This window comes from Lepidochelys kempii, chromosome 18, assembly GCF_965140265.1.
Source record: "Lepidochelys kempii isolate rLepKem1 chromosome 18, rLepKem1.hap2, whole genome shotgun sequence".
NCBI lineage: Eukaryota > Metazoa > Chordata > Testudines > Cheloniidae > Lepidochelys > Lepidochelys kempii.
In genome coordinates this window covers 4533298-4560456 of record NC_133273.1, presented here as the reverse complement: position 1 = coordinate 4560456, position 27159 = coordinate 4533298, and the positions used below count along the sequence as shown (strand labels likewise).

Sequence of the window (27159 nt, the reverse complement as noted above, 5' to 3'; positions counted from 1 at the left end):
CTAGGGAGTGAATGGCTTGGCAGCAGTTCTGCAGAAAAGGACCTAGGGGTTACAGTGGACAAGAAGCTGGATATGAGTCAACAGTTTGCCCTCGTTGCCAAGAAGGCCAATGGCATTTTGGGATGTATAAGTAGGGGCACTACCAGCAGATCAAGGGACGTGATCGTTCCCTTCTATTCAACACTGGTGAGGCCTCATCTGGAGTACTGTGTCCAGTTTTGGGCCCCACACTACAAGAAGGATGTGAAAAAATTGGAAAGAGTCCAGCGGAGGGCAACAAAAATGATTAGGGGACTGGAACACATGAGGAGAGACTGAGGGAACTGGGGATGTTTAATCTATGGAAGAGAAGAATGAGGGAGGATTTGATAGCTGCTTTCAACTACCTGAAAGGGGGTTCCAAAGAGGATGGCTCTAGACTGTTCTCAGTGGTAGCAGATGACAGAACAAGGAGTAATGGTCTCAAGTTGCAGTGGGGGAGATTTAGGTTGGATATTAGGAAAATCTTTTTCACTAGGAGGGTGGTGAAACACTGGAATGCGTTACCTAGGGAGGTGGTGGAATCTCCTTCCTTAGAAGTTTTTAAGGTCAGGCTTAACAAAGCCATGGCTGGGATGATTTAATTGGGGATTGGTCCTGCTTTGAGCAGGGGGTTGGACTAGATGACCTCCTGAGGTCCCTTCCAACCCTGATATTCTATGATTCTAAGAAAGTTAGTGACCACAAATTGAGGCTTAGAATGCAATGGTGGACCCTAGCTTGTGTTGAAATGAGATTGATGGATGAGATAAAAGATTGGTCAAGAAATAAGATTAGGCTGATGACATAACTGGAAGTGATGTCACCAGACATGATGTCACAGGAAATGATGCTGTACCATATGTGGTATTATGGCCTAAACCCTTTCCCTTCTGGGGTCATGCCTAATGCCTTCAGCCTCCTGTCCCCCAACCAGAAGGCCCACCTTACCTAGGAAGGGAAACCAATGGCAGTTGGTGTCTGGCCCAGAACCCCAGAATCCATGACTGATAAGTAACGAAACCCCTAGAAATGACAAAGAAACACAGCTAGCTCAAGGTGTCTGTGGGGTAGTGTTGAATGCCCCAGGTTCAAACCCTGCTTGTGGTTCATGAAGGGAATAATTGCAAAAGTGGCACCCAAACCGACCTCAGAAGCTTGGACATCTGCGAATATATAATAATATGCCTCCCTCAGTGGGCTTGTTTGTGCCTGTTAGCAGATACGTTACCATTTCCCACCAGAAAGGGTAAACTCCTGGTCGCTCCACAGCTGATGAGAGGCATGAACACTCAGGGCCCATTAGCACGTTTTAGAGATTTTGAGGCTCATACTTTTGGCTGTAGGTTTCCAAAGGTGCCTGTTCTAGGCCAAGGTGTTCGAAGCACCGCAGGCCAGCAGAGGTACTCTGGAAAACGAGACTCACATACAGCTAAGCAGCAAGTTATTGGCTTTATGGAAGGTTAGTGACACACCCGCAACGGGGACTCCAAGCGTTGCTGTCACGGAGGCGGAGAACCCAGCACACCGGAGCTTTGCCTGGGACGGAGTCCGACGAAGGGGCAACCAGCGAGCCATAATAAGCAGTACACGAAAACAGCTCATAAATATATAATTAGATACTTCCCTAAGGGGGCTTTTCACTACCTGGCAATGGGCCATGCAAGGCAGACAAAACCAGCCTAAAACCGGTTAAAGTTGGTTCTCCATGTCCTACAGTGACCAGGCGGCCTCGAGAAAGCGGAAGTTCCCTAGCTAGGCCATCACAAAGTCTTCCGCAGTCCCTTACACTCCTCCCCTCACTTTCTCAAGCGACGTCAGGGCCCAGGCGGAAGCATAATGGGTGGAGCGCGCACAGCATTGGGACATTAAGCCACGACCACAAAGACAGCAAAAATACAAGCTAATAAGGCAAATGAGGCCTACAAGGAGGCCCTGGACTAGATGTGCTGCCCACCCCCATAAGGTGGAAAGCCAGGACCAAAGCCAGGCATCCCCTTGCTGCTGGTGGATGCCCTCTGCTAACTTCCGGAGGCGCAATAAGTTGGCCTCAGCGGAAGGCCCCGCATCGGTTACATTAAAACAGCACATGCCAGCAAACTCTTGGCACAGGTGGCCGTGGCGCAGGAGTAAATAATCCACAGCCAGCCTGTTCTGTAGCATACCCTGGCCTACCTCGCCCAACTCATGTGAGAGGAGTGCGAGGACTGCAGAGGTCAGACTGATGGCTTTTGCCACGGCACAGGCAAGGTGCTCCGCCGCATGCTAACTGTGCATCACTAGCCTAGGAATACCAATCAAGGAAAAGGCCAGGGCCCCGGCTTCGGCCTCGGAGAATAGGGTCACATCCGATTTACAGGTGGAACCAAGGGGGGTGGCATCCCTCCAGTGGCGGGCAGGCACCTGTGGGGGAGACGGAAAAATAAGGGGGGCCACCCGACCAAGAGCGCAGGGGCTCCCAGAGCTATTGGCGGGGATGTAGGAATAAGAACGCCTGCCACAGAAAAGAAACCACCCAGCAGGCAATTTCATATGCCCGTATGCAAAGGAGATCTCCATACTCTCATTCCACATAAGGTCTCCATTGGTGAGGTCCGCCCCAACGTGAGTAGCATTTACAAACCACATACAAGAAGGGGCAAGCGTTACATTGGCAAGCCAAAAGGAATACATAGAGGCGTCCAGTTTATATTGGGCTGCCCCCAATGCATACAAGTCTGTATACGTAAAAGTCTTATCAATTGTCTTCAGTAGGGAACAGTGCTGGACCAGGGTCGATGCTGCAGAGACGCCGATGAAACAGGTCTCCATTACCGCACCCACAGCGAATGTATGCGGTAGGCAAAACGACGTCGCATTCACAGCACTGCGAGCCAGCACCAGCCAGGTGTTCACGGGTGAGGAGCTGGCTGCGGCGGTGCTTATAAGGAGTGTCGCGACAAGCGGGAAAGTGAGACCATGCGGGGATGGTCTTCCCCCTCCGGGAGTACGTATGCCCATCCTTCCCCAGTGGTGAGGACTACAGCGGCTTGTGGTTCTCACTGCAGTAATGTCCACCACACGTTAGCCAGTACGTGCCAATCAGTCTCGCTCAGGGTGCTGGTTTCCAGACCTACGGGAGGTAAAGGAGAGAGTTTACACAGGGCCTCCCCTCTCTCCCATTGTACAGGTTGGGTCACCACGCTGGTGCACGAAGGGGCGCCTAGCGAGGGGTCTGCACTCAACCAGTACGGTGGATAGAAGTGCACGCCTGTGGCCAATGGTGTAACAAAGAACAAACTGGGCGGCCCACATTGCAGTTGCGCCTGGGCGGGCCAGGGGCTTACTGCTTGTCCAGCCTGCAAGACAAAGGGGTGAGGCACGTACAAGGTTACCACGCCTTGCGTTGGGTCGACCACCCCCGGTGTATGGAGTAAACTAACTCGTAGGTGGGTAGGTACCATAGGGGGAAAGGTCAGCCGCTGGAAGGGCGCCCAGGGAACGATTATTCAACAGCCAGACAGCCTGTTCCAGTACCCCTGACCAACCGCGCAGCATGTGGGTAGGGGTAAGGCTGCGAATCTGGTCCTTCAATAACCCATTCAGGCGTTCAATGAGGCCGCTCGCCGTAGGCGTATACGGAAGATGGTAATGCCAGTCCACTGCCACATCTGCGGCCCAGGTTCGAATGGTCTGGGCCGTAAAATGGGTTCCTTGATTGCTCTGCAGGGTGCGTGGCGTCCCGTAGCAGGAGCACAACTATCGTGGTGGCTGTGGCTGCGGTCGCACTCGGATACACAAATAACAGGCCAGTATAGGTATCGACGGCTGTAAAGGCATACTGCCAGCGTCGCTCTGAAGGCAAGGGGCCAATGTAGTCCACTTGCCAGTCCTGACAGGGGCTGGTAGCTCGATGAATCTTACCGGCTGGCCCCAGGAGAGCAATAGGTGCCAGGCGAGAACAAACCAGACAACTGGCATGGACAGTCCGACACGCCGCCGGGGCAGAGAGGCGCCTTGGCGGAGGGTCGCAATTTGCGTCACGCGGGCTCCTCGGTGGCCCCCCTCTACATGGTACCATTCTGCCAATTGCAAGACCTCCCCTCGCGCCATGTCATCAGCCGCCGCACTCCAGTGAGCCTCAGCGGTTTTAGCCTTCGTGTGGGCATCCACATGGCGCACGGCCAAAGGGGCTTGTCAGGCGTAGCACAGTAATTGTTGCCAGAGCGTAGTTCCCCATAAAGGCCGACCCGCAAGTTCCCAGCCCTTTGCCTCCCATGCCGTCACTCAGGTCCGGAGGCCCTTATACAGTACCCAGCTGTCCGTATACAAATAAACCCGTGGTGGGTCGCCCTCGATCGCCAGGGTAGCGGCCCGCAGTTCGGCCCATTGGCTGGAGCTGGCCGTTCCCCACGCCATGGCAACTACATCAGTATATGGGGCATAGGCTACGGCCCGCCACTGCCGGGCCCCTTGGGCTGTGTAGGAGGCTGACCCAACCGTAAACCATGCATACTCTCGTTCCTTAGTGGACAACTGCTCCACGGGGGGAGCCTCCTCTATCGGGGAGGAGGGCACAGGGTCTTCCACGGGGGGCAGCTCATCAGTGAGGGACGGCACATGTTCAAAAGTGACAGCCCCCAACAACAAGGCATAGGGAATGGAAAGAGAGGGCCGGCCCAATAGCATAGGGTGGTGAAACACTGGAATGCGTTACCTAGGGAGGTGGTAGAATCTCCTTCCTTAGAGGTTTTTAAGGTCAGGCTTGACAAAGCCCTGGCTGGGATGATTTAACTGGGAATTGGTCCTGCTTCAAGCGGGGGGTTGGACTAGATGACCTTCAGGGGTCCCTTCCAACCCTGATATTCTATGATTCTATGATTCATATGCTGCTGCAAATAGTGCTTCCACGTAAAGTGGGTTGCGAGCTGTGCAACCCCTGTCTGTTTGGGCCGGCTCCGCATGCACCCAGCGTCCTAGCGGGATAGGTGTGCGCATGACAACCGGCATGGGACCTGTCACTCGCTCCATGTCCTGCAGCGCCCAAACTATGGCTAAAATTTGCTTTTCCAGAGGAGGGTACCTGGGTTCCGCCCCTTTCAACGCGCGGGACCAGAACCCGATAGGTGCCTTTTGCTGGACCCCTACCTGTTGCCAGAGCCCCCAAGAGGCCACGTCTGCTACCGTGGTGACTTCGAGCTCGAAGGGGACCCCTGGCTGTGGAGTGTGGAGCCGTGCGTGGGTAAGCAGAGCTTTTTACACAGGTCGAAGGCAGTTTGATGGCTCCGCGTCCACTGCCAGGGCGCCGCCTTCCATACTAAAGCCTGCAAGGGCTGCATGAGGAAAGCCAAGTGGGGGACAAAGGCGCGCCAGAACCTGAGGAGACCAAGGAAGGCTTGCAACCCTTTCTTCGACTGCAGCGGGGGATACCCCTGCACCGTTTGTCTCACCTTCTGGGGAATTTGTTGTTCTGGGCCCGCCCACATGATACCCAGGAAGACCACCATCTGGGTGGGGCCCTGTATTTTGTGCGGGTTCAGAGTCCATCCGCGCACCTCCAGGCCAGTGATGACTGCATGCAATGCATCAACCACCAGTTCACGGGAGGGGCCGGACCATCACATCGTCAATGTAATGATAACAACGGGTGGTATCTGGCAATTGTATACGGGCAAGATCTGCACTCACCAGCTGGTGGCAAATAGTCGGGGAGTGTTTCCAGCCCTGCGGCAAAACACAAAAGGTATATTGGCGAGCTTGCCATGAAAAGGCAAATTGCTCTTGACTGCTGGTAGTGATGGCGATGGAGAAAAAGGCATTAGCGAGATCGAGGACGGCGTGCCAGGGTAGGGCAGCCGCCGCAATCCGCTCAATCAAGGTTACCATGTCCGGTACAACAGCTGTCAATTGGGGGGGTCACCTTATTCAACTCGCGGTAGTCTACCGTCATGCGCCAAGTTCCATCTGGTTTCCGCACAGGACACAGAGAGCTGTTGTACGGGCTTAGGGTAGGCCGAATGACTTTGGCCTCTAATAGTGCGCTGATGGTCTGGGTAATCTCCTCCTCCCCTCCAGGGAGGTGATACTGCTTTTTAGAGACTACGGCTGTCGGGGAAGGCAGCACTATGGGCTCCCAGCGGGGAGAACCCAGCAGGATCGTCAATGCCCGCACCTCCCGTACCCGCGTTGCGCTTACATACCAGGGATGTCCAAACACGAAGAGACAGTACTGGGTATCCACCGAGCGGCCTTGCAGGACGTAGATGCCTAGTATATACTCTCCGATCGCGGCTGCCAAGACCGTGGCCCAAAACGGGGGTGCCTTTCCCAGGGTGAGGGTGACAGTGACCTCATATGCCGGAGTTTCCGCTCCTCCGAGGCCTTTTACCACAGCGGCTCGGCCCTGGGCCTGAGCGGAGTGCAAAATGGTAACTTCGGTGCCCGTGTCTATCAATGCTAGGACATGTTGGACGCCTCCCCTTGGCCAGCAGATCGGGGTACATAGGGGCATTGGTCCCCCGCCTCTCTACCGAGTGTGGCTGCCGCAACACACAGGGCGGAGGACCCGCCATGCCCTCAGTAGGGGCGTGGCAGTTTCCACTCGGCGGGCAGGGCAGAGGGCTCCGCCGGCTTGGTTCATTCTACACTCTTCTCCCCTTTTCCTCCTGCACTCCGTTTCGTAGGGGGCAACTGCAGCCAGCGCTTGTATAGGTCCGCCGTCGGCTTTCCATTACTGTCCTCGCGAGAGACACCAGCCTGCAAAAGATCTAGCCACAAGGTCTTCCGGGGCACTCGTAATACCCCCTTCTCCTGCCCCCCGCCCTGCTGCCCCTTCACAGCCCATACGGCTCGCGGCCTAGCACTCGCCAGGGCCGCCTCCAATTGCGTAAGGGTGGCTGCCAAATCCCCCACTCGCCCGTTCTTTGCCAGGACAGCTGCTAGGAGGGAAGGTTTTAACTCATCAGGAGCCAGGCGTAAAATGGTAGCCTTTATCGATTTCGTCACTGGTATGTCGTCCAGCCCTGCCTTTCTGCCTGTGGCAACAGCCCAGGCCATCCCCAGCTGGCGGAGGACTTGCACCCCCTCCGGAACAGTCTTCCAGGGGCACGCCTGTGCTTCCAATTCCCCCATCGAGGAGTAGGCTGCCTTCACTGCAGCCACCAACCAGCGGTACAAAGAGGGGCTTTCAATGGGTTGCCCTTTGTCCTGCGGCTGTGGCGAGGTCGCCAATTGTGCATGTACCTGAGAGTCTTGTGAGAGAACGCCCCATTGCTGAAATTCATAAGGGAGCAGCAGAACCATGTTGCCTGCATTGTCCCAGACCCGCACGAGCCACTGAATGACGCTCTCCCCGGGCTTCATGATTTCCTGCAACTCACTTGTTTTAAATGTATGTATGAGCTCTGGCTGCAGGGTGCCTCCCTGCACCCGTAGCTCCCGTACCAGCCATGCCAGAGCCACCACGGGGGACAAGGAGTCCCAAATGTTCCCATCCCAAGTCTCGGGATCCCAAGAGGGGGCAGTGGTCACCGCACATACCTGGGCGGTGGTCACTGGTCACCACCCGAGCAACCAACACTTCACACCATCGCATTAGCTCCTGGGCGCACTCCGCCTGGGAGGTCACGACTTCTTGGGCCACGGCACAGGCCGCCGCCTGCGCCATGCATTCCTGAGTCTTCCCTTCTTGTGCTCGCTGTAAGCGAAGCAACTCCTCATCCTGGGCCCGGACGGCGGTCAGGAGGAGCCACCCAAGCTCCCCCATCGCCCGCCATTCCGTCCCAGAACACTGGTTCCCCCATAACCGTTGTAACCCCTCAACCAGCTGCACAGGCATGACTCCTGGAGCCTGTTGAAATTCCGGCCAATCCATGGGGGCAGCCCACCCGGCCATAACCCGTGCTACCGGCCCCCAGCGCTCTGTCGGGGACCATCCTGGTATGCGCTGTAGGGACAGTGGCGGCTTCCCCACTTCCCCTTCCTTCGGCCAACGTGGCATTGCTTCTCAAAGTACCCTGCTCGCTGCACCAAATGTTCTAGGCCAAGGTGTTGGAAGCACCGCAGGCCAGCAGAGGTACTCTGGAAAACGAAATCCACATACAGCTAAGCAGCGAGTTATTGGTTTTATTGAAGGTTAGTGACACACCTGCAACAGGGACTTGAAGCGTTGCTGTCTCGGAAGCAGAGAACCCAGCACACCGGAGCTTTGCCTGGGACAGAGTCCGATGAAGGGGCAACCAGAGAGCCATAATAAGCAATACACGAAAACAGCTCATAAATATATATTTTTTTCCCTAAGGGGGCTTTCCGCTACCTGGCAACAGGCCATGCAAGACAGACAAAACCGGCCTAAAACCAGTTAAAGTTGGTTCTCCATGTCCTACAGTGACCGGGCGGCTTTGAGAAAGCAGAAGTTCCCTGGCTAGGCTGTAACAAAGTCTTCCGCAGTCCCTTACAGTGCCTAAGGGATTTGGATGCCCACTTCCTACTGAAAGGGATGGATGGATCCAACCAAGCCCCTAGGTGGCTTCGAAAAGCCCAACCCTAGTTTGAGCATCAACAGACCCATCCAGTAGGGAGCGGTAAGTGTTGTGTTTAGAGGAAGTTGCACCTTTGTTTATAGCACTAGAGGGCTGTGAGAATTTGCAGAGTGTGGAATCAGTCAGTTGATGATCTCTGTTAGGGCCCCCTGCCTGAGTTTCTTGCTTCAAATAAAGTTTGCATGAGTACACACACCAGGGTCCCCATGAGTTTCATGAATGCAGCAACACCCCCAGATAATGAGGCATTTTGTGAGAAAATATGAAAAATAGATGCTGTCAAACTAACTTGATTTCTTTTTTTTTTGTTGAGATTACAAAGTTTGGATACGAAAGGTAATAGTGTTGATGTAATAGACTTAGACTTCTGTAAGGCGGTTGACTTGGTAGTGTATGATGTTTTGATTAAAAAAGTAGAAAGATTCAAAATCAATATGGCACACATTAAATGGATTCAAAACTCGCTAATTGATTGTTCCAAAATGTAACTGTAAATGGGGACTCATCATCGCATGGGTGTGTTTCCAGTGGGGTCCCACAGGGATCAGTTCTTGGCCCTCTGCTATTTAACAGTTTTGCTAATGACCTGGAAAAAACCACCAAATCATCACTGATGAAGTTTGCAGATGACACAAAGGTTGGGCGAGTGGTAAATAATGGAAAGGTCATGGATTCATAGCAATCTGGATCGCTTGGTAAACTGGGCCCAAGAAAATAATAGGCATCTTAATATGGCTAAATGTAAATATCTACATCTGTACAAAGAATGTCGGCCACACTTGCAGGATGAGGGACTCTCTCCTGGAAAGCAGTGACTCTGAAAAAGATTTGGGGGATCTGGTGGATAATCAGCTGAACATGAGCTCTCAGTGCGACGTTGTGGCCAAAAGGGCTAATGCATTGCATAATGGAGGAATACCGAGTAGGAGTAGGGAGGTTATTTTACCTCTGTATTTGGGACTGATGTGACCACTACTGGAATCCTGTGTCCAGTTCTGGTGTACACATTTCAAGAAGGATGTTGGACTGGGTTCAGAGCCACAAGAATAATTAAAGGATTTGAATATATGCCTCTAAGGATAGACTCAAGGATCTCAGTCTATTTAGCTTAACAAAGTAAAGGTTAAGGGGTGACTTGATTCATTCTATAAGTAACTACCTGGGGAACAAATATTTGATAATGGGCTCTTCAGTCTAGCAAAGATAGATCTGTAGAGAAAAGGTACAACACAATGAAATGGCTGGAAGTTGAAGACAGACAAATTCAGACAGGAAATAAGGTGCACATTTTTAACAGTGAGAGTAATTAACCATTGGAACAATTTACCAAAGGTCATCCTACAGCCAGTGGTTCATGCGCCGCCTATGGGTCTGTCTTCACTGCAGAGTTAGCCTGGTCTCCTAGTAGGGTGTTGCCTCTAACTTTCCTCCTGTCTACACACAAAACCTTCTGATGTGAGTTTAGTGGTGATTTCAACCTGGACTTGCTGGTCCAGCTTGGGGAGAGGCCGGAGCTCAGGTGCCGCTTTCATTCAGGCTGGTAACTTGCTCATTTTGCATTGAGGCTAAATCATTTGAGTGCTGATGATAGTCCTCCATTGCCTTCCCACAATTCCCGGTATGTGCCTAGAAGGACAGACAACTTCTCCCATTATTCACGGGGAAAGAATCACAGAGCAACTGTGACGGGATCCCCGGAGTGGAGCCTAGGACTGTGGGACCACTGTGCCCCCTTAAATCTCTCCAGCCTGGGCTTTCTCTCACAATGCCTTGCTAGTGACAAGCAGCAAAGCCTCCAGACACTGTGATCACTCAGCACAACAGAATATGGAGCCCCATACCCAGCTCTATTGCTCCAGAGCCACTCATGAATCACACAGAGAAAGGCACTAGCACCAAATCCAACCAGCTCCCAGCTCTGTACCTCAGGAATATACCATCTTGCATTGCTCAAGATGGGCAGTGCAGATTTATTAATTGGTTCACCACTTCATCAATGGAAAGTGGACACACACCAGCCTTTGCAAAACCTGAGCAAATTTACAACACACTTCATACAAACTCACTGGTAAAGATAAAGAGTAAAACAAATTTATTGACTACAAAAGATAGATTTTAAGTGATTGTAAGTGACAGGCAAAAAGTCAAGAGTTAGTTACCAAAATAAAATAAAATATAAGCACGCAGTCTAAATTCTCAACACTATTAGACTGGGCAACATCTAGACTAAGCAGTTTTTCTCACCCCCACTGGATATTGCAGTTCATAGTGCACAGATTTCACCCTTGAAATCTGGGCCAGTCCCCTCAGATGGAGTCTTCAGCATGTCCTTATTGCTTGCAGCATGGGTGGGTGAAAGAGAAAGGCCCAGCATGTGGCCACTGTGTCTGTTTTACACCCTCAGTCCATGTGCTTGGAAAACACAAGTCCAGGCATGTCTGGGGACATTGCTGAGTCTCATGGCAAGGTTGAGCAATTCCTCTGGTGTGGCCTCATGGAAGTGAGTCATTGTATTGTCGCTCCCTTGGTAGACAATGGTTGTTGATGGGTTGATTGACACCCTACTCGGGTGTTGGCTATTTTCTTTGCTGTTGCCTCTGAGGAGCTAATATCTGGCTGATTCTCCAACTTACAGCATGTTTTAGTGACCCCCATACAACACAATTCTCATAACTTCATATGCATGAATGATATCCACATCTATAGATAGAGAACTGACTTTCAGCAGATCACAGATCACTTTTCCCTGATACCTTACTAGGCATGCTTTACATACAAGATCACACTCATGTATAAATGAGGTATTTGGGAGTTACAGGGCCCTCTCCCAAGGTACAGAATGTCACAGCAACTCAGCTTATTACAGCACAAAGAACTATGGGATGTGTCCCCAGAAGTCTTAGCAACACACACAGGTGAGTGCAGCCCTGGTGAGGACCCAATTACTCCGGTATGGCTTTGCACTGTGGGTGCTAGGGAGTGGTGAGCGCTACACACAAGCAATGCAGGAACACGAGGATCAGAAGTCCCATAAGTGCCATGAGACACCATTCCAGCCCTTTTTTGGGGCGCTGGAATGGGGTCCAAGAGCATTCCGATGGACTCAGGCACTGGCACTAAGCTAACGCAAGTGCTGAGACATAGGTGCCGATCACCTGAGTTAACTCGGCCATGAAAACCTGTCTCCTCTTAATATGCACATGAGCACACGTATGCACAAACACCCCAGTACACATATAAACACGTGCATTCATTTGCACACACACAGAGGAACCCATCTATGTTTTAATAAAGCCGGTATATTGCTATTATGCTGCTTATGATCAATTTCAGCTGAGAGAAGAAAATGTTTGTAGCATTCCAGAACCACGGGCTACATAGCCTAGAAATGATAAACAGCCCCAAAGGAGCCTTTTCCCATTTCAAATGGGCCTCCGTCATTTTTTCGTCCACTTCTGCTTCTCCAGTGGAACAACGTATACCCCTATCGCTTACTTACGCTCACTCTGACCGCAGGTAGTTTAACCCCATTATTCCCCCTGTGCAGAGACCTGGAACCACATGGGTTAACCAACTGATCCCCGCCCCCTCCAAGCACAGGCCCACAATCATTCATGCCCCTAAAGTTGTTGGGGACTGGTCAAGCAGTGGAATGTTCCTGTTGAACACATTCTGTGTGCAGAGACTGTGTTCAGTTTGCTGTGAGAATTGCTTACCTAACTTTTGTTTGACATTTGCCTATTAGGGATCCCTTGTAATCCTGCACTACAGTTCTGGAAACAATGGGCGAACTGCTGGCCGCCTGGAAATCAAGAGGAATTTTGCCATCGACTTTAGTTGAGCCAGGACTTCGTTCTCCATCTCTTGAGTTCATTGCTGGTTCTAAACAGAGTTAGCAGCACTGTGTGGGCAGCACAAATGCTGCCGGCTTGTGTGGCTGGAATGTATTGGTGCCTGGTTTGGGGGATCAGGATGCATAAATAGTGCCAGGCTAGGGTGGGGAAGTTCATCTCTCTTCAGGGCTGATGTGTCAATGTCAACCCACTGTGCTTTGGGGTCCTGCAGTGTTCCAGATGAGTGTGATCTTCCAGCTGATGGCTTTCTGCCTGGGTCTCCTCTCCACCCTCTTCCTGGTCATAGCCACCTGCACCGATTGCTGGATGGTTAATGCTGATGATAGCTTGGAGGTGAGCAGAAAAAGAACAGCCTTTTGCTCAGTGTTCAGTGCTGTGACTAAGGAGCTGCTTCAATTTAGGAAGTATCACAGCACATCTGCATGTATTTTCATAACTGTGTCTTACATAGAAATAGATATCAGCTTAAGGTTAAATGCAAGCTTAAAATTTGGAGAACACTTCACAATGTAGCAAAAATTGTGGCAAGCCCATGAAAGTACTGGACTGATGGTTCACAGCTGCCAATGATCCTGATACATCCCTTCCATCGTTAAGTCCCACGTCTAGCCTTGACCAGGGTCCTAGGAACTGTGGGCAGTATGGGGGTTCTGTAGCAAAGCAAGGGGCAGGTAATACCATCTCTTTCCTCCCCCTGCCCTGCCTCATGGCTGCACCCCATGAGGCAGGGCAGGGGGAGGAAAGAGATGGTATTACCTGCCCCTTGCTTTGCTGCTGAAGATGACTCAAGTTGAAGATGACTCAAGGATTAGCCGTAGCTGGGTAGATCCTACACACCATACAGTGAGCACGCAGTGCTTTGCATTTAACCTGTTTCACATATTTTATAGGTTAGAATCATAGAATCATAGAATATCAGGGTTGGAAGGGACCTCAGGAGGTCATCTAGTCCAACCCCCTGCTCGAAGCAGGACCAATCCCCAATTAAATCATAGAGGTTCATAGAGTTTAAGGCCAGAAGGGACCATTAGATCAAAGTCTGATGTTCTGCCAGAGAATTTCACCCAGTTACCCCTGTGTTGAGCCAAGGAACTTGTGTTGGCTAACATGTATCTTCCAGAAAAGCAGCAAGTTTTGATCTAACGACATCAAAAGATAGAAAATCCACCACTCCTCTTGGTAGTTTGTTCCAAAGGTTAACCACTCTAACTGCTAAACATGTGTGCCTTTTTTCTAATTTAAATTTGTCTGGCTATAACTTCCAGCCATCGATTCTTGTAAATCTTTCTCTGCTAGATTCTTTAGAACCTGGCATTTTCTTCTCATGAAGATACTAATGTACCATAATCAAGTCACCTCTCAAGCTTCTTTTTGAAAGTTTAAGCAGATTGAGCTCTTAGACTAACACTGTAAGGTATTTTTTCAGCTCTCAAATCATTTTCATGGCTCTTTTCTACTTCATCTCCAGTTTTGTGCCTGTGAACTACAGAGAGTTTTCAAATTGTGTCCATTGGCTGGTAGCTCAGGTTTTGCCTTCTTGGGTTAGATTAGCCCCAAAGGATCATGGGATGCTTTTTGCTTGAGTGTCTCTATCTCTTTCTTTCTTCCTCTTCTAGGTCAGCCTCAAATGCCGGGGCCTGTGGAGGGAATGTGTCACCAACGTGCAAGATGGCATCAGGACTTGTGACCAGTATGATTCCATTTTAGCAGGCCATCCATGTGAGTCCTGCTTGTCATGATGAGAATGGGTGTTCGGGAACAGGGTGTGTTTACAAAAGCATATGTTACATCGTTAAGCAATTCATTGTGATTTGGAGTTTGCATTAAGCTATATGATTTGCTTCTTCCCACTGTAACAACCAATGCTTTAAAAAAACACACATAAAAACATTCAAAACCTTAAAAACCCAAAGTGAAGTAAAACTTCATGTGAAAAATTTCCTCTTTTTCTTTGGTTGTTTAGATTCTTTTATAGGGGTAAGTCCACTGCTTAACAGTCACATTTAAATGGCATTAAAAGCTTTGATTGTGTGATGGAGTATACAGACCTCATACTAGACAACAAGGGTTTAAGGGATTATTTTGGGCTCAGCCAGGCCCACCCCTCCACACCTGCAGCAAATGCTCCATCTACTGGAGGAATTAAAAAACAGGAATTAGCTCATTTGGGTGGCAGAGCTGGAGGTGAGCAGATCTGCAGCCCCCAGCTCCAGCAGAGCAGAGGGAAGCCTAAAGGCTCTGACATAGCTGCCCAAAGGGGCCCTACTTGAGGGAAGGGAGGACCCACCCCAGAGACAACCAGAGAGGGAAATAGCCCCCTCTCTCCCATCTGTGGACCCTGGACATTGGTAGCCCCCTCTTACGTATTATGGTTTGGACTTCCCAACAGGAAACTAAGATTTGAACTAAGCTGACCCGAGGGAAGGAGGAGAGGAAGTGGCCCAGGGAGGACAGCCTTAAGCAGCTTTGGTTGCCAGACTATTGATAGCACAAAAAGGCCCTGGGTCGGAGCTCTGTGGAGTGGGAGAGCCTGGGCTCCTCTCCCCACAGCCCCCTTGGCACACAGGGGTTGTGGCTGTGACCACAAGGCCAAGCTCCCCAACCAGACCCCAAGCGAAGACCATTACAGATTAAGATAAAGGCAGTGGAGGAGATGTCAGCTGGTGTCCATTCCCATAGCTCCAATGATGCCAACGGAGCTCTGACAATTTAAACCAGCAGAGGATCTGCCAGAGTCAGTTTTAGATGAATTTCAATTGTTCTTGTCATTATTCTGTTCACTGTAAGACAAAGGCCTTACCTAAACACACAAGTTCTACCAATGGACCATACATCGATGTCGATGGTGGGCATTCCCCCTGGCATCAGCTACATTACAAGTAAAGCATGCGTCCAAACAGTGCTGTGCTGCCCGGATTGTCAAACGCCACATTGTGGGTATTTGCCTGGTACCATCGTTGTAAGTGCGGTGGAAAGGGGAAATAACGCTTCAGACATTCAGGCAGTTGTGTCTTGCGGAACATGGTGAAATCCTTGCAGCGGTGAGAAGACTGATACTAGTAACACAACACCACCGAGACATGGCTCATACTGTGATATCTATATTAATTATTATTGTTATGCCTAGGAGCCTTAGTCATGGCCCATGACCCCATTATGTTAGGCACTGTACAACATGAATAAAAAGACAGTTCCAGAGCTCACAGTCTAAATATAAGATAACAGATGGAAATGATGAGACACTACTGCACAGCATGATAAGCAGTGGTCTTATAATGTGGGACAATCACCCTCTTAGACAACATATCAGGACTGAACCAGGGACCTCCACGGCTAAGCTAAACTATTACTGCTTGAGCTAAAGAGCCAAGGCTCTGCAGCTGGGGGTTGTAACAGACTCATGTCCTCTTTGGATCAGAGCCAGAGGGGGACCTGTAACAAACACTCACCCATGGGTTACAATAGCACACATGTGTTACCCTAGAACAGCAGCATGCCTAACACCGAGTGATAGAAGGTGTTTGGAGTCAAATCCACACTGTCATGACTGTGATCTGTCCAGTTTTTGCTTTGTTCACTCTTCTCAGTGAAGATCGTGGTGACGCGAGCACTGCTGATCACAGCTGACATTCTGGCGGGCTTGGCTTTGATTACGCTGCTGTTGGGTCTGGACTGCATCAAGTTTCTCAAGGAAGCGCCCCATATCAAACTGAAGATGTGCTACATGGCTGGCTTAACCCTTGGCCTTGGAAGTAAGTGTTCCAAAGCACTAGCAATTGGCCTTGTCAATAACAAACCTGTGCAGTGGAATGGGATTTGCATCCACTGGGCCTGGGGAGTGGTGGTGGCTGGGGCTGGTGGAGCTGGATAGATGAAAAGAATAGGGAGTGGGCTGGCGTCAGGTCATGGTGGGTGCTGTGGTGTGGCGTGGGTAGGATGGAGCTGTGGTGTCTGTGATAGTCTCAACTGGAGGGAGTGGGGGTGGGGCTGTTGCTTGTTGAGTTCATTGCTGTGGGGCAGTGGCTCTCAACCTTTCCAGACTGCTGCACCCCTTTCAGGAGTCTGATTTCTCTTGCGTACCCTCAAGTTACATCTCACTTAAAAACTACTTGCTTGCAAAATCAGACATAAAAATACATAAGTGTTTCACACACACTATTACTGAAGAATGGCTACTTTCTCATTTTTCCCATATAAGTATAAAATAAATCAATTGGAATATAAATATTGTACGGACATTTCAGTGTATAGTATATACAGTATATATAAACAAGTCATTGGCAGTACAAAATTTTAGTTGGTACTGACTTCGCTAGTGCTTTTTATGTAGTCTGTTGTAAAATTAGGCAATTCACTAGATGAGCTGATGCACCCCCTGGAAGACCTCTGCTGGTACGTACCCCTAGTTGAGAACCACTGCCGTAGGGCAGCAGTAGAGAGAAGCTTTCCCCCAATTTGTCTCACAGACAGGATACAACAGGCAGCTACAACCATTAGGATATTTTTCTCACTGAGCTCCAATCTAGTGAGTAAACACTGCCAGCGTCTCTTCAATCTACCAAAAGTACATTCAACTGTCATTCTGCACCTGCTGTGCTGGTAGTTGAATCTTTCCTTGATGCTGTCGAGGTGGCCAGTGTACGGCTTCATGAGCCAAGGGAGCAAGGTCCCCCAGAATCACTCTTGGCGTTTTGTTATTGCCAATCTGCCAGTCACAAAAGACTGTCTCTGCTTGCAGCTTTGTGACGAGTCCTGTGTTTTTACAGATGCGAGGGTGCACGTACCTTCCCCAACCATCCCTGTTGATCCACTAATGCTTGTATAAGCATAGAAAAGTAGCCCTTTCTATTAATGGGCTCTGTGACAAGGCTAGTGCCAAAATAGAGGTATGCATGCTGTCTGTCACTTCACCACAGTTTGAGAACTCCATTGCTGCAAAACCATCCACTATGTCCTGCACATTGGCAAGAATCACAGTCCTGTGTAGCAGGAGATGGTAAATGGCCCTACACACTTGCATGATGACTGCCCCCAGAGCGGGTTTTCCAACTCCAAAATGATTTCCCTCTGCCCAGTCCAGTACTTGCAATCCAGTATTGCAAGGTTCCAGAGTGCGATGACTGCTTGCTTCTCCACTGTCAATGCAGCTCTGATTCTGGTGTCCTTGCACTGGTGGGCAAAGGCAAGCTTGGCACACAGGTCCAGGAACGTGGCCTTTCACATCTAAAAGGTCTGTAGTTGCTGCTCACCATCCCACACGCGTATTAGACTCAGATCACAGCACCCAGTGCTCGTTTCTCAGACCCAAAAGCGACACTCCACTGTCTGCCGCTTCTCTGTGAATGACACCAACAAGTCTGAATTGTTTTTCTCTATGTCCCTCAGCAAACTGTCTCGGAAGAAATCTTCATGTCCCGAGTTGTAGTGGTACTTGCTGAGGTTCAGCACATACAGGAGAATTGTGCATTCTGTACTTGCAACATTCATGAGAACAGTGCAGAGCTCAGCGAGCCGCTTGCTTCTGGTCAGACATGGCAAAGACTGAAAAGTGCTGCATAGGTTTGTGGGATTTAAAAAAAACTATATGAAAATTATGGGATATGGATGGTATTATGGGATGGATTCATAGATTCCAAGGCCAGAATGGACCAATGTGATCATCCAATCTGACCTCCTGCGTAACACAGGCCATAAAACTTCCCCAAAATAATCTTTTAACAACTCATTCAGTCTTGATTTCAGAATGATCAGTGATGGAGAATCCACCACAACCTAAGTAAATTATTCCAGTGGTTAATTACCCTCGCTATTAAAAAGTGCATTTTATGTCTAGTCTCAGTTGATCTAGCTTCAGCTTCCAGCCATTGCATTGTGGTGTATATTTCTCTGTTAGAGTGAAGAGCCGTTATTAAATATTTAATCCCCATGTAGGTTCATATTGATTGAATCACATTCCCACTTAATCTTCTCTTTGTTAAGATAAATAGATGGAGCTCCTTGAGTCTATCACTATAAGGTAGGTTTTCTAATCCTTTAATCATTCTCATGACTCTTCTCTGAGCCCTCTCCAATTTATCAACATCCTTCTTGAAATGTGGACACTAGAACTGGTTGCAGTATTCCAGCAGCAGTTGCACCAATGCCAAATAAAGAGGTAAAATAACCTCTTTGCTCCTCCTCAAGTTTCCCCTGTTTATCCCAGGGATTGCATTAGCCCTTTTAAGCACAGAATCACACTGGCAGCTCATGTTCATCTGATTATCCATCACCATCCCCAAATCTTTTTCAGAGTCACTGCTTCCCAGGATAGAATCCCCAGTCTGGTAACTATAGCCCACATTCTTTGTTCCCAGATGTATGCATTTACATTTAGCCATATTAAAATGCATACTGTTGCTTGAGCCCATCTTACCAAGTAGTCTAGAGTCTTTTGTATCATTATTCACCATGCCCCAATTTTTGTGTCATCTGCAAACTATATCAATGATGATTTTATGTCTTCTTCCAGGCCATGTTAAATAGTGGAGGTAATTTGGTAATAGTGTAGTTGATTTTTCTCTGCTGGGATTACCTTCTGAGAATAAAAAGCACAGGGATGGAGCTGGTTGCAGGGCCCTACCTGTTGAGATAATACGCACCTATGGCAAAGTTCGAGATGCCAGCCTTACTCATAAATGGTTTAGTGGGATATGGGTGAATCAGGGTAGATTCTGAGGTGAATGCACTCTTCAGTTGATCAAAGGCCAATGGAGCCTCTGTGGACTAGGCAAAGCAGGCCCCCTTTTGCAAGAGTGCCATTAGGGGTACAACCAGGCTAGAGAATCCTTTAATAAATCACTAGATATTGGCAATCCTCAGTAATTGCTGCACTCCATGTACATCCTTGGGTGCAGCACAATTGGCTGTTACTGCCATGAGTCCCTGGTGAGTCCCTTGGGACTTCTAAGGTGTCCTTATTGAACTCATGTTTCACAAGCAATGTGTAGAGGTGGTTTTGGCAGAATCTCTCCAAGACGGTGTGCACATGATGATTCTGGCAGTCCTGACTTTCACACAAATAATGAATAATGAAGTCACACAAATGAGGGTCATTCTTGTCAGTTGCCAGCTTGTGCAGATCAAGAAGTGACTGGTTCATATTCTTTTTCAAGTGACTTTCAGAGAAAATGAGGATTTCATTCAGGCAGCCAACGACACAGGCACAATGGCATAGGAGCCAGAAACAGAGCTGAAAGTAGGGGGAGTTTGAGGAAGTTTGTTTGGGGAAGGGACTGTGCAGTGATCAGGTTTTGTCTTGGTGTTTGTTTTTTTGTTTTTGTTTGTTTGTTCCCTTGACAGGCGCTTAGACCTAAGGAATGGAAGAGACAGTAAAGATGACCAGATGTGGAAGCTGCAGGATGTACATTATCATGGAACGGGTACCCAAAAAGAGGGTTGTCTGTATGAAGTGCTGCCTGACAGAGCTGATGGAAGAGAAGATCTGAGGTTTGGAGATGCAGTTGGAAACTATGGTTGAGTTCTGAAGGGGATTTGAGCAGATGATGCAAGGAAGGCAAGAGGAGGCTGAAGGCAAATGTTAACACACACAGATGCAAGCTAGACTGGAAAACTCTGAGGGGAGACTGCTGGGTCAACGAATGGCTACGCAGGTGGTGTCAGTGAGAAGGCTTTGGATTCTTTGACCCTGGGATGGTGTTCCAAGAAGGAGGAGTACTAGGCAGAGACGGGCTCCACCTAATGAAGAGAGGGAAGAGCATCTTCACAAGTAGGCTGGCTAACCTAGTGAGGAGGGCTTTTAACTAGGTTCACTGGGGAAGGAGACCAAAGCCCTGAGGTAAGTGGGGAAGTGGGATATCGGGAGGAAGCACGAGCAGGAGAGCGCAAGAGGGGAGGGCTCCTGCCTCATACTGAGAAAGCGGGACGATCAGTGAGTTATTTTAAGTGCCTATACACAAATGCAAGAAGCCTGGGAAACAAGAAGGGAGAACTGGAAGTCCTGGCACAGTCAAGGAATTATGATGTGATTGGAATAACAGAGACTTGGTGGGATAACTCACATGACTGGAGTACTTGCATGGATGGATATAAACTGTTCAGGAAGGACAGGCAGGGCAGAAAAGGTGGGGGAGTTGCATTGTATGTAAGGGAGCAGTATGACTGCTCAGAGCTCCAGTATGAACCTGCAGAAAAACCTGAGAGTCTCTGGATTAAGTTTAGAAGTGTGAGCAACGAGGGAGATGCCATGGTGGGACTCTGCTAGAGACCACCAGACCAGGGGGATGAGGCGGACGAGGCTTTCTTCCAGGTACTAATGGAAGTTACTAGATCGCACACCCTGGTTCTCATGGGAGACTTCAATCACCCTGATATCGCTGGGAGAGCAATACAGTGGTGCACAGAAAATCCAAGAAGTTTTTGGAAAGTGTAGGGGACAATTTCCTGGTGCAAGTGCTGGAGAAACCAACTAGGGGCAAAGCTCTTCTTGACCTGCTGCTCACAAACCGGGAAGAATTAGTAGGGGAAGCAAAAGTGGATGGGAACCTGGGAGGCAGTGACCATGACATGATTGAGTTCAGGATCCTGACACAAGGAAGAAAGGAGAGCAGCAGAATAGGACCCTGGACTTCAGAAAAGCAGATTTTGACTCCCTCAGAGAACTGATGGGCAGAATCCCCTGGGAGAATAACTTGAGGGGGAAAGGAGTCTAGGAGAGCTGACTGTATTTTAAAGAATCCTTATTGAAGTTACAGGAACAAACCATCCCAATGTTTAGAAAGAATAGTAAATATGGCAGGCGACCAGCTTGGCTTAACAGTGAAATCCTTGCTGATCTTAAACACAAAAAAGAAGCTTACAAGAAGTGAAAGATTGGACAAATGACCAGGGAGGAGTATAAAAATATTGCTCAGGCATGCAGGAGTGATATCAGGAAGGCCAAATCACACTTCGAGTTGCAACTAACAAGAGATGTTAAGAGTAACAAGAAGGGTTTCTTCAGGTATGTTAGCAACAAGAAGAAAGTCAAGGAAAGTGTGGGCCCCTTACTGAATGAGGGAGGCAACCTAGTGACAGAGGATGTGGAAAAAGCTAATGTACTCAATGCTTTTTTTGCCTCTGTCTTCACAAACAAGGTCAGCTCCCAGACTACTGCACTGGGCAGCACAGAATGGGGAGGAGGTGACCAGCCCTCTGTGGAGAAAGAAGTGGTTTGGGACTATTTAAAAAAACTGGGTAAGCACAAGTCCATGGGCCCAGATGCACTGCATCCAAGGGTGCTAAAGGAGTTGGTGGATGTGACTGTAGAGCCATTGGCCATTATCTTTGAAAACTCATGGCGATCGGGGGAGGTCCCAGACAACTGGAAAAAGGCTAATGTAGTGCCCATCTTTAAAAAAAGGGAAGAAGGAGGATCCTGGGAACTACAGGCCAGTCAGCCTCACCTCAATCCCTGGAAAAATCATGGAGCAGGTCCTCAAGGAATCAATTCTGAAGCACTTAGAGGAGAGAAAAGTGATCAGGAACAGCCAGCATGGATTCACCAAGGGCAAGTCATGCCTGACTAATCTTATTGCCTTCTATGATGAGATAACTGTCTCTGTGGATGAGGGGAAAGCAGTGGATGTGTTATTCCTTGACTTTAGCAAAGCTTTTGACACTGTCTCCCACAGTATTCTTGCCAGCAAGTTAAAGAAGTATGGGCTGGATGAATGGACTATAAGGTGGATAGAATCTGGCTAGATCATTGGGCTCAACACGTAGTGATCAATGGCTCCATGTCCAGTTGGTAGCCGGTATCAAGCGGAGTCCACCAAGGGTAGGTCCTGGGGCCGGTTTTGTTCAATATCTTCATTAATGATCTGGAGGATAGCGTGGATTGCACCCTCAGCAAGTTTGCAGATGACACTGAACTGGGAGGAGAGGTAGATACGCTGGAGGGTAGGGATAGAATACAGAGGGACCTAGACAAATTGGAGGATTGGGCCAAAAGAAATCTGACGAGGTTCAACAAGGACAAGTGCAGAGTCCTGCACTTAGGACGGAAGAATCCCATGCACTGCTACAGACTAGGGACCCAGTGGCTAGGCAGCAGTTCTGCAGAAAAGGACCTAGGGGTTACAGTGGATGAGAAGCTGGATATGAGTCAACAGTGTGCCCTCATTGCCAAGAAGGCTAACGGCATTTTGGGCTGTATAAGTAGGGGCATTGCCAGTAGATCGAGGGATGTGATTGTTCCCCTCTATTCGACATTGGTGAGGCCTCATCTGGAGTATTGTGTCCAGTTTTGGGCCCCACACTACAAAAAAGGATGTGGAAAAATTGGAAAGAATCCAGCGGAGGGCAACAAAAATGATTAGGGGACTGGAACACATGACTTATGAGGAGATGCTTAGGGAACTGGGATTATTTAGTCTGCAGAAGAAAAGAATGAGGGGGGATTTCATAGCTGCCTTCAACTGCCTGAAAGAGGGTTCCAAAAAAGAATGGATCTAGACTGTTCTCATACCAGTGGTAGCAGATGACAGAACAAGGAGAATAGTCTCAAATTGCAGTGGGGGAGGTTTAGGTTGGATATTAGGAAAAACTTTTTCACTAGGAGGGTGGTGAAGCACTGGAATGCGTTACCTAGGGAGGTGGTGGAATCTCCTTCCTTAGAAGTTTTTAAGGTCAGGCTTGACAAAGCCGTGGCTGGGATGATTTAATTGTGGATTGGTCCTGCTTTGAGCAGGGGGTTGGACTAGATGACCTCCTGAGGTCCCTTCCAACTCTGTTATTCTATGATTCTATGGTGAGGAAAGTGACCAGTGGATGCAAGTGACTATGAGAACCAGGTAGAGGAAAAGACTGGCTAATGAAGAAGAAATAGAGCTCAGGAACAGGTTTGCTGAGTTGGAAAATGAAGGTGTACATCAGGCAGTAACAGAAGGTGGACAGGCCAGAAAGAAGAGAAGAGAGGCTAGTCCTATAAGAAGAGGGGACGAGTCAGTGGAGACAGTCAGAGTTCAGAGCCCCAGGAGGCTACAGGATGACTCACAGAAGACAGCAAGAGGGAACAAAAGATGAGAGGACTTGCAGCGAGAAAGAACAGGAAGTAGGCTGGCGAACCACACCAACACCAGGAAGGGACAGGTCTATAAAGAACAGACAAGCCTGTCACCAGAGCTAATCCAGAGAACAGAAGGGTGTGTTGTCTGCTTGGAGCTAAGATAGGGGATGTGAACCTGAGGCTCAAGAGTATCCTAATGAGAGCAGGAAAGAATCCACTGATTGTCCTCCACATAGGAACCAATGATACCGCCAGATTCTCACTCAAATGTATCAAGGGAGACTATGCCAGGCTGGGGAAGACACTCAAAGATATGGAGGCTCTGTGGATTGTCAGCAGGGTTCTACCTGTCTCTAGAGAAGGAGAGTGAAGACACAGTAAGATTATGATGATCAACAGATGGCCCAAGCAGCTATGAGGGCAGCTTTGGGATGTTCAACCACTGGGAGGCATTCATGGACAGAGAACTGTTCTCATGTGATGGACTCCACCGGAGGAGTGAGAGAAATAGACTTCTGTGATGGAGGTTGGAATAACTGATTAAAAGAGCTTTAAATTAGGAACTCAGAGGAGAAGGAGATGTTCATGTAATCTCCATGTCTTATCTAATATTGACTGGGAGGAAAATCAAGAAGAAAGGACACAGCGATGGAGAAAGGAAGAGCAGTGGGTAGGGGAATGGACATTAAGAGGAGATAAAGTGCTGATACCAGTGAAGCTAACAGTCAGGTAGGCAATACTGACAGTAGAATGATTTTATCCAATTGGGTGAGGAAGGGGGGCGAAGCCAAGCAGAAACAGCTAATATGTTTATACACCAACGTAAGGAGCCTGGGTAACAAAATAGAGGAACTAGCGCTACTGGTGCAGGAAATGAAACTAGATAATATAGGATAACAACAACATGGTGGAATAGTGGTCAGGACTGGAGTACAGGTTTTAAAGGGTATGTGCTGTTCAGGAAAGACAAAAATAAAGGTAAAGATGGTGGAATAGCACCGTATATTAATGATGAAGTAGACTGTCAAGAAATTAGAAGTGATGGGATGGATAAAACAGAAACTCTTTGGGTCAAAAACACTCTGGGGAAGAAAGCTAACAGAGATTGTCCTGGGATAGTGATTGAGATATGCTACAGACACCGATGAGCTGAGTTGAATATTGATAGAGACCTCTTTAATGGTTTTAATAACTACTACTGGGGATTGTGTGATTATGGGAGGCTTTAATGTCCCAGATTTAGACTGGAGGACAAGTGCTGTACACAATAGTGGGGCCCAGATTTTCGTGGATGTGATACTTCCCAGATTTCTTCACCAAATAGTCACTGAACCAACAAGAGGTGATGCCATTTTAGATTTGGTATTGGTGAGCAGTGAGGACCTCATAGAAGAACTGGTTGTAGGGAGCAACCTTTGTTCGAGTGATCATGAGTCAATTCAATTTAAATTAAATGGAAGGATAAGCAAAAACAGGTTGGCAACTAAGGTCCTTGATTTCAAAAGGGCAAACTTTAAAAAATTAAGGAAACTAATTAGGGACATGGACTGGACCGAAGAACTCAAGGATCTGAATGGGGAGGAGGTTTGGAATTAGAATCATAGAATCATAGAATATCAGGGTTGGAAGGGACCCCTGAAGGTCATCTAGTCCAACCCCCTGCTCGAAGCAGGACCAATTCCCAGTTAAATCATCCCAGCCAGGGCTTTGTCAAGCCTGACCTTAAAAACCTCTAAGGAAGGAGATTCTACCACCTCCCTAGGTAACGCATTCCAGTGTTTCACCACCCTCTTAGTGAAAAAGTTTTTCCTAATATCCAATCTAAACCTCCCCCACTGCAACTTGAGACCATTACTCCTCGTTCTGTCATCTGCTACCATTGAGAACAGTCTAGAGCCATCCTCTTTGGAACCCCCTTTCAGGTAGTTGAAAGCAGCTATCAAATCCCCCCTCATTCTTCTCTTCTGCAGGCTAAACAATCCCAGCTCCCTCAGCCTCTCCTCATAAGTCATGTGTTCTAGACCCCTAATCATTTTTGTTGCCCTTCGCTGGACTCTCTCCAATTTATCCACATCCTTCTTGTAGTGTGGAGCCCCAAACTGGACACAGTACTCCAGATGAGGCCTCACCAATGTCGAATAGAGGGGAACGATCACGTCCCTCGATCTGCTCGCTATGCCCCTACTTATACATCCCAAAATGCCATTGGCCTTCTTGGCAACAAGGGCACACTGCTGACTCATATCCAGCTTCTCGTCCACTGTCACCCCTAGGTCCTTTTCCGCAGAACTGCTGCCTAGCCATTCGATCCCTAGACTGTAGCAGTGCATTGGATTCTTCCATCCTAAGTGCAGGACCCTGCACTTATCCTTCATAGAATCATAGAATATCAGGGTTGGAAGGGACCCCAGAAGGTCATCTAGTCCAACCCCCTGCTCAAAGCAGGACCAATTCCCAGTTAAATCATCCCAGCCAGGGCTTTGTCAAGCCTGACCTTAAAAACCTCTAAGGAAGGAGATTCTACCACCTCCCTAGGTAACGCATTCCAGTGTTTCACCACCCTCTTAGTGAAAAAGTTTTTCCTAATATCCAATCTAAACCTCCCCCACTGCAACTTGAGACCATTACTCCTCGTTCTGTCATCTGCTACCATTGAGAACAGTCTAGAGCCATCCTCTTTGGAACCCCCTTTCAGGTAGTTGAAAGCAGCTATCAAATCCCCCCTCATTCTTCTCTTCTGCAGGCTAAACAATCCCAGCTCCCTCAGCCTCTCCTCATAACTCATGTGTTCCAGTCCCCTAATCATTTTTGTTGCCCTTCGCTGGACTCTCTCCAATTTATCCACATCCTTCTTGTAGTGTGGGGCCCAAAACTGGACACAGTACTCCAGATGAGGCCTCACCAATGTCGAATAGAGGGGAACGATCACGTCCCTCGATCTGCTCGCTATGCCCCTACTTATACATCCCAAAATGCCATTGGCCTTCTTGGCAACAAGGGCACACTGCTGACTCATATCCAGCTTCTCATCCACTGTCACCCCTAGGTCCTTTTCCGCAGAACTGCTGCCTAGCCATTCAGTCCCTAGTCTGTAGCTGTGCATTGGGTTCTTCCGTCCTAAGTGCAGGACCCTGCACTTATCCTTATTGAACCTCATCAGATTTCTTTTGGCCCAATCCTCCAATTTGTCTAGGTCCTTCTGTATCCTATCCCTCCCCTCCAGCGTATCTACCACTCCTCCCAGTTTAGTATCATCCGCAAATTTGCTGAGAGTGCAATCCACACCATCCTCCAGATCATTTATGAAGATATTGAACAAAACTGGCCCCAGGACCGACCCTTGGGGTACTCCACTTGATACCAACTAGATATGGAGCCATTGATCACTACCCGTTGAGCCCGACAATCTAGCCAGCTTTCTACCCACCTTGTAGTGCATTCATCCAGCCCATACTTCCTTAACTTGCTGACAAGAATACTGTAGGAGACCGTGTCAAAAGCTTTGCTAAAGTCAAGAAACAATACATCCACTGCTTTCCCTTCATCCACAGAACCAGTAATCTCATCATAAAAGGCGATTAGATTAGTCAGGCATGACCTTCCCTTGGTGAATCCATGCTGGCTGTTCCTGATCACTTTCCTCTCATGCAAGTGCTTCAGGATTGATTCTTTGAGGACCTGCTCCATGATTACTTTTACTTAATTACATTACTTTTAGTCAAAG

The 27159-nt window shown here is 48.7% G+C and overlaps 1 protein-coding gene across 1 annotated transcript in view; it reads left to right on the top strand.

The window, feature by feature from the left end:
• CLDN19 (claudin 19) overlaps nucleotides 1-27159 on the top strand; it is an 85733-nt gene that overhangs the window by 47377 nt on the left and 11197 nt on the right. The window contains exons 3-5 of the mRNA XM_073316663.1: nucleotides 12603-12724; nucleotides 14008-14110; nucleotides 15979-16143. Coding sequence (XP_073172764.1) covers nucleotides 12603-12724; nucleotides 14008-14110; nucleotides 15979-16143 — 390 coding nt within the window. The remainder of the gene's footprint in view (nucleotides 1-12602; nucleotides 12725-14007; nucleotides 14111-15978; nucleotides 16144-27159) is intronic.